Source organism: Notolepis coatsorum, assembly GCF_963971535.1.
Source record: "Notolepis coatsorum genome assembly, chromosome: 1".
Taxonomy (NCBI): domain Eukaryota; kingdom Metazoa; phylum Chordata; class Actinopteri; order Aulopiformes; family Paralepididae; genus Notolepis; species Notolepis coatsorum.
The window spans coordinates 63,089,626-63,097,685 of record NC_140165.1 but is presented as its reverse complement, the minus strand read 5'-3'; the positions used below and the strand labels follow the sequence as shown (position 1 = coordinate 63,097,685).

The window sequence follows — 8,060 nt, the reverse complement described above, 5'->3', positions numbered from 1 at the left end:
GGGAGTGGAGAGGAGAGGAGAGAGGGGGGGAGAGAGGAGAGGAGAGAGGAGAAGGGGAGAGGAGAGAGGGGGGGAGAGAGGAGAAGAGGAAGGGAGAGGGGAGAGGAGAGGAGAGGAGAGGGAGAGGAGAGGAGAGAGGTGAGAGAGGAGATGGGAGGGGAGAGGGAGAGGAGAGAGGTGAGAGAGGAGATGGGAGGGGAGAGGAGAGGAGAGGAGAGGAGAGGAGAGGAGAGAGAGGAGAGGGGAGGGGAGGGGAGAGGAGAGGAGAGGAGAGGGGAGGGGAGGGGAGGGGAGGGGAGGGGAGGGGAGGGGAGGGGAGAGGAGAGGAGAGGAGAGGAGAGGAGAGGAGAGAGGTGAGAGAGGAGATGGGAGGGGAGAGGTGAGAGAGGAGATGGAGGGGAGATGAGAGGAGAGGGGAGGGGAGAGGAGAGCAGAGGGGAGGAGAGGAGAGGAGAGGGGAGGGGAGGGGAGGGGAGGGAGGGGGAGAGGAGGGGAGGGGTGAGAGAGGAGAGGTGAGGGTGAGAGAGGAGAGGTGAAGAGGAGATGGAGAGAGGAGAGGAGAGGAGAGGAGAGGAGAGGAGAGAGGAGAGGAGAGGAGAGGAGAGATAGGAGAGAGGAGAGGAGAGGAGAGGGGGAGAGGAGAGGAGAGAGAAGAGGAGGGGAGAGGAGAGGGGAGGGGAGAGGAGAGAGGGGGGAGAGGAGAAGTGAGGAGAGGTGATCGAGGTGAGAGGAGAGGAGAGAGGGGAGAGGAGAGGAGAGGAGGAGGGGAGGGGTTGAGGAGATGGAGGGGAAGGGGAGATGAGAGGGGAGGAGAGGAGAGAGGAGAGAGAGGGGGAGAGGAGAGGAGAGGGAGAGGAGAGGAGAGAGGGGGGAGATGAGGGAGAGGAGACGTGAGGAGAGGTGATGAGAGGGGAGAGAAGAGGAGATGGAGGGAGAGGTGAGGAGATGGGAGGGGACGAGGTCGAGAGAGGAGATGAGATGGGAGGGAGGGGAGGGTGTGAGAGAGGAGATGGGAGGCGGAGGGGAGATGGGGAGGGGAGGGGAGAGGGAGAGCAGAGGGGAGGAGAGGAGAGGAGAGGAGAGGGGAGGGGTGAGAGAGGAGAGGTGAGAGAGGCAGATGGGAGGAGAGGAGAGGAGAGGGAGGAGAGGAGAGGAGAGGAGAGGACGAGGAGAGGACGACGGGAGAGGAGAGGAGAGAGAGGGGGAGAGGAGAGAGAGGAGGAGGGGAGAGGAGAGGGGAGGGGAGAGGAGAGAGAGAGAGGGGGGAGAGGAGAAGTGAGGAGAGGTGAGGGGAGGTGATGAGGAGAGGTGATGAGGATAGGTGAGAGGAGAGGCGAGAGGGGGAGAGGAGAGAAGAGAGGAGAGGAGGGAGAGGTGAGGAGATGGGAGGGGAGGGAGGGAAGGGGAGAGGAGAGGGGAGGAGAGGGAGAGGAGAGGAGAGAGGGGGGAGAGGAGAGAGAAGAGAAGAGGGATAGGAGAGGAGAGAAGAGAGGGGGGAGAGGAGAAGTGAGGAGAGGAGAGGTGAGAGGAGAGGAGGAGAGGGGGGAGGAGAGAGGAGAGGAGAGGTGAGGAGAGGAGATGGGAGGGGAGGGGAGAGGAGAAGGAGGGGGAGAGGTGAGAGAGGAGATGAGATGGGAGGGGAGAGGAGGGGAGAGGTGAGAGAGGAGATGGAGGAGAGGGGAGGGGAGGGGAGAGAGAGGGGGGAGAGGAGAGGAGAGAGAAGAGGAGAGGGGAGAGGAGAAGTGAGGAGAGGAGAGGTGATGAGAGGTGAGAGGAGGAGAGGAGAGGTGAGGATATGGGAGGGGAGGGGAGGGGAGAGAGAAGAGGAGAGGGGAGAGGAGAGGAGGGGGGAGAGGAGAAGTGAGGAGAGGAGAGGTGATGAGGAAGAGGGGGAAGAGGAGAGGAGGGGAGAGGTGAGGAGATGGGAGGGGAGGGGCCGAGGAGGATGAGGGGGAGAGGTGAGAGAGGAGATGAGATGGGAGGGGAGGGGAGAGGAGCGGAGAGGGGAGGGGAGAGGCCAGGAGAAAGGGGGAGAGAGGGGGGGAGAGGATAGAGGGGGGAGAGGACGAGGATAGAGGGGGGGAGAGAGAAGATAAAAGGAAGAAGAGAGGAGAGAAAAAAGGAGAGGAGAGGAAAGAAGAGAAAATGAGAAGAGAAAAGGAGAGAAGAGAGGAGAGAAGAGAAAATGAGAGAAGAGAAAAGGAGAGGAGAGAGGATAAGAGAAGACAAGAGAAAAGAAGGAGAGCGGAGACTTGCTCAGTGCAGCAGATATAACAGCGAACAACATGACACTCAGAAGCAGCAGCAGCCTCCTCTCTACCTTGACTCTGAGCTCCTTAAGAGGAGGCGGCAGCAGCAACCCTCTGATCTGGGTGATAATGGGTCCTTCCACCCCCGGCACAATAATGGTTTCTCCCTCCCTCAGAGTCCCGTTGATCAGGATCACATCTATCGTGGTGCCCATACCAGGGAGCGCTTTGACCTAGACACACACAGAGACACACACACACACACAAAAATAATATCACAGGCATATGAATGTGAGGATTTGTACACCTGAAAGCATGGGGCAACATGGAAAGTTAAGGACACAGTGGTAGAGTCAGTTAACCTCTTAAGCCCGGAGCCTATTTTCTGAAAATCCGCCTAAGAATACATACCTAAGTAAATGGAATATTGCTCCACTTCTACAAGCTCCATTTGCATATTCTTGGTATCTAGGGACATCTATGGACCTCAGTGAATGTATTTCCAGTGTCAGAAATATTGTGTCTATTACTAGGCTTGCTTAAATTGTGATGAAACAAAGGAGAATATGAATTATGATTTTTCTTATAGCAGGTTTATAAATTAACTTATTATAGCAAATTCGCACATTTATATATATACATTATATTATCTTTCAAATGCCTGAGTTCAATTTGGATTTAGTATCACCAGGCGTGCATAAGAACAGATAATGAAATCTACTGTACTTTTTTATTTTCCCCACAGTGCAACCGTTTTGAAACTAATTTCAAATCTAATTGTTGCTACATGCTAACAATAGGGAAGAGAAACTAACTGCGTTTTCAAATTTGTCAAAAACGTTACCTTTTTTGGTAGAATTATCCAGAATAATAACAGTTATTGAAATAATTCATACAGAACTCTGAACCTTGAACCCCATAGAACTTTAGGGGAAGTGTAGTTTAAAAGAATTCCAACGCAAAGCCATATGGATGTCCGCTACAAAATGGCAGCAAAAAAACTACAATTCCCATGATTCAAGGTTTTACAAAATGGTCGCCTCTCCCGAAATAACATTGACATTTCGAGAAGGAAAATCTATCTAATAGCACTTTAACCTATCCTGATGATAATATACATTCTAAATGCTGTTGTGACATGTTCATGATGTTTATACTTGAATACGTTTGAAATTAAAATAGCTAGTTTTATAGAACAGTCCTGAAATATTGATTTATGACCATTATGTCATTATGCCACAGGTGGAAGAGGTTAAGGACACAGTGGTAGAGTTAGTTAAGGAGACAGTGGTTAAGGAGACAGTGGTAGAGTCAGTTAAGGAGACAGTGGTTAAGGACACAGTGGTAGTCAGTTATATTGGCTTATTATATATATATCAGTTATATTGGCTTATTATAATTCCGTGACCGACGTTAAATGATTTATGTAGTATGGGTGATATATAGATCAGAGCAGTTTGTATAGAAAATTATAAAGAAAAACGCTGAAACTTACGTCAGCTTCCTCGTAGTGTTGGGCGATGAGAGTGGAGCCAACAGATCCCAGTTATGTGGTGGGGATCGAGGCGATCCAGTTCCGGTTTGTATAATACTAATATACGCCCAAATCATGTTGTTTATTGAGTTATGGCAACGATCCATGTCCACGGTGTGTGGATTGAGTCCCGGGACGATAAACAAGTGGCCGGACGGAATTAGGGGACGGACCGAGCTGAAACGGGCATTTCCGGTTTGGCAACTCGCAGATCGGCCACCAGGTGGCGGTATTGAAGCGTTGCAGAGTTGTGATGGCTCCCGCAGCATATGACAAGGCTCCGTGGGTGAAATATGAAATATGACCTTGAAACATTGATATTGGCAGACAACGCATGGCGGGCAATAACGCTGAACAGCGATTTTGGCGGGTAATGGGTTAAGGAGACAGTGGTAGAGTCAGTTAAGGACACAGTGGTAGAGTCAGTTAAGGACACAGTGGTTAATGACACAGTGGTAGAGTCAGTTAAGGACACAGTGGTTAAGGAGACAGTGGTAGAGTCAGTTAAGGACACAGTGGTTAAGGAGACAGTGGTAGAGTCAGTTAAGGACACAGTGGTTAATGACACAGTGGTAGAGTCAGTTAAGGAGACAGTGGTAGAGTCAGTTAAGGACACAGTGGTTAAGGAGACAGTGGTAGAGTCAGTTAAGGACACAGTGGTTAAGGAGACAGTGGTAGAGTTAGTTAAGGACACAGTGGTTAAGGAGACAGTGGTAGTCAGTTAAGGACACAGTGGTAGAGTCAGTTAAGGAGACAGTGGTTAAGGACACAGTGGTTAAGGAGACAGTGGTTAAGGAGACAGTGGTTAAGAAGACAGTGGTATTGTCAGTTAAGGACACAGTGGTTAAGGAGACAGTGGTAGAGCCAGTTAAGGACACAGTGGTTAAGGAGACAGTGGTTAAGGAGACAGTGGTTAAGGAGACAGTGGTAGAGTCAGTTACACTGCATAGTATTGTGTATTGTATATTATATGGTAACTTAGAACATTGTACATATGTCTATACCGAACACTGTGACCTCATTTTTCTTCTTCTAAATTCATGCTATATTATGTTATTATGTTATTTGATACTATCTTGTCTAGCACAGTCTCTGGAGCGTAACAGTAAGAAGCATTTTGTATGAAAGTATTCTGTACTTCTGTATGACAACTATTAAAGAACTTGAACTTGAACTTGAGTTAAGGAGACAGTGGTAGAGTCAGTTAAGGAGACAGTGGTTAAGGAGACAGTGGTAGAGTCAGTTAAGGAGACAGTGGTAGAGTCAGTTAAGGAGACAGTGGTTAAGGAGACAGTGGTAGAGTCAGTTAAGGAGACAGTGGTTAAGGAGACAGTGGTAGAGTTAGTTAAGGACACAGTGGTTAAGGAGACAGTGGTAGAGTCAGTTAAGGAGACAGTGGTTAAGGAGACAGTGGTAGAGTCAGTTAAGGAGACAGTGGTTAAGGACACAGTGGTAGAATCAGTTAAGGAGACAGTGGTAGAGTCCGTTAAGGACACAGTGGTTAAGGACACAGTGGTAGTCAGTTAAGGAGAGAGTGGTTAAGGAGACAGTGGTAGAGTCAGTTAAGGAGACAGTGGTAGAGTCAGTTAAGGAGACAGTGGTAGAGTCAGTTAAGGAGACAGTGGTTAAGGAGACAGTGGTAGAGTCAGTTAAGGAGACAGTGGTTAAGGACACAGTGGTATAATCAGTTAAGGAGACAGTGGTAGAGTTAGTTTAGGAGACAGTGGTTAAGGACACAGTGGTAGAGTCAGTTAAGGACACAGTGGTAGAGTCAGTTAAGGACACAGTGGTTAAGGACACAGTGGTAGTCAGTTAAGGAGACAGTGGTAGAGTCAGTTAAGGAGACAGTGGTATAGTCAGTTAAGGAGACAGTGGTAGAGTCAGTTAAGGACACAGAGTCAGTTAAGGACACAGTGGTAGAGTCAGTTAAGGAGACAGTGGTAGAGTCAGTTAAGGAGACAGTGGTAGTCAGTTAAGGACACAGTGGTTAAGGAGACAGTGGTAGAGTCAGTTAAGGAGACAGTGGTAGAGTCAGTTAAGGACACAGTGGTAGAGTCAGTTAAGGAGACAGTGGTTAAGGAGACAGTGGTAGAGTCAGTTAAGGAGACTGAGTCAGTTAAGGAGACAGTGGTAGAGTCAGTTAAGGACACAGTGGTTAAGGACACAGTGGTAGAGGACACAGTGGTAGAGTCAGTTAAGGAGACAGTGGTTAAGGAGACAGTGGTAGAGTCAGTTAAGGAGACTGAGTCAGTTAAGGACACAGTGGTAGAGTCTATTAACCTCTTAAGCATCGGGCAAAAACGGGTCCATTTTTTTTTGACGACTGCATACCTTTTTTGCAAAGCTTTACTTTATACTTTATACTTATAGCACATGCATGAGTCTGGTCTCTTTTGAAAGGTAACATTCTGAAGTTGCTAATGCTAACACAATAAAATCACTTTGAGTTTTAATGAAATAGAGTAACAGAGGTTTGAACACACTGAAGTAAAAACTGTGTGTACTCACATTTCTGTTTACTGGTTGCCAGATGCCTGTTTTTAAGTTTCAGCTGAGAGGTAACAGCTGGAAAACACTGGTTCCATAGCCTGAAGTCTTATGTAGTACAGGTCCAAATTTAATAAAAAATCCCAAGGAAAATGAGTGTTTGAGAAAGGTTTTTTGTAATGTGTGTACCAGCGTGATACATCCAAAATGGCCGTCCACTTCCAAACATTCTGATGCTTTAATCAGGACAAAGGACTTCTTCGTCAACTTTCCCCACTCTCACCCGCCCCTCTGGGATCGCTTTCGAAGCAGACGCTCCTTGGCTACAACGGTGGTCAATCATTTTTGCCATCAGCGGTGATTGGTCAGTTCAGAACCGGACATGGTCACTTGACGGAGCGCCTGTCAAATGACGCTCGGCGGATATATCATCATGTAACTCGAGACCCGAAGCTCGCAATTGGTTGAGTGTGGTGGCGATCGAAAGGCGGGAAATTAAACTTTCGAACAGTGTATTGGTTGAGCGGCGAAAAATGCAGCCCGGAGCCGGAAAACCAAGAGCAAAGTGTCAGAGTGCGAGCGAGTGTGCAGTTAAGGACAGTGGTAGGGTCTTTACCTCCATGACCTGGGCGCGGAGCTCATCACAGTGAGCCAGTCTCTTGGCCAGCATGGTCTGAGTGAGGTCCACCAGCAGGCCGATCAGGTTACCCATCCCATCCCCGCTGTGGGCAGAGGTAGGAACCAGAGACACAAACGTCCTGGGGTCTTTATTCTCATGGAACAGTGCTGCATTCAGACCCTGAGAGAGAGAAGGTGGGATGGGGGGGGGGGGAGAGAGAGGGAGAGAGGGGGGGAGAGAGAGAGAGACAGACAGATGAGAGAGAGATGAGAGACATAGAGAGAGAGACAGAGGAGAGAGATAGATGGAGAGAAGGTGATAGACAGACAGATAAATAGATGTATAGTAAGTATCACATTTTAATATTGGTGAAATTCCTCGTGTAGCTTTGTACCATCTGCCCAATAATCTAATATCAGAATGAGTGCATCTCTATATTAAAAGTAATCAACCGCTTTCCACATTCAAATGGTGAGAATGAATGGAATACAAAAATCACAGTAATAATAATAATGACTTGGATTTATATAGCGCTCTTCACTGACCCAGAGCGCTTCACAGAGTCCATTATTCGTTCATACACAGTCATACCGGTGGTGGTAAGCTACAATTGCAGCCAGAGCTGCCCTGAGGCAGACTCACGGAAGCGTGGCGAATAATCATCGCCTACGGCCCCTCCGACCACCACCAACATTCATTCACATGCATACACATTCATACGAGGCAAGTAGGTTAAGTGTCTTGCCCAAGGACACAACGGCAGTGGGATGGACATGGGCTTGAGCGGGATTCGAACCACCAACCCTTGGATCATTGGACAACCCGCTCTACCCCTGAGGCACGCCGCCCCACAGTACATTATACAACACAGTTCCACTAGCGGGGCGATTATAAGATACAGTACATTATACAACACAGTTCCACTAGCGGGGCGATTATAAGATACAGTACATTATACAACACAGTTCCACTAGCAGAGATGATAAGATACATCACAGTACATTATACAAGACAGTTCCACTAGCAGAGATGATAAGATACATCACAGTCAGGGAGCGAAATTAACTTTTTGACTCACCGGCCAGTGGCGGGTAGATGGGAAGAATCTACCCGCCAAGCATATTTCTTACCTGCCAATTTTTTTTGATTAAAAAAATATATATATATATTT

The 8,060-nt window shown here is 48.2% G+C and overlaps 1 protein-coding gene across 1 annotated transcript in view; it reads right to left on the bottom strand.

Moving 5' to 3' along the window:
• Positions 1 to 8,060, bottom strand: part of eif5b (eukaryotic translation initiation factor 5B) — a 118,426-nt gene that overhangs the window by 30,946 nt on the left and 79,420 nt on the right. The window contains 2 exon segments of the mRNA XM_084323004.1: positions 2,321 to 2,482; positions 6,887 to 7,069. Coding sequence (XP_084179130.1) covers positions 2,321 to 2,482; positions 6,887 to 7,069 — 345 coding nt within the window.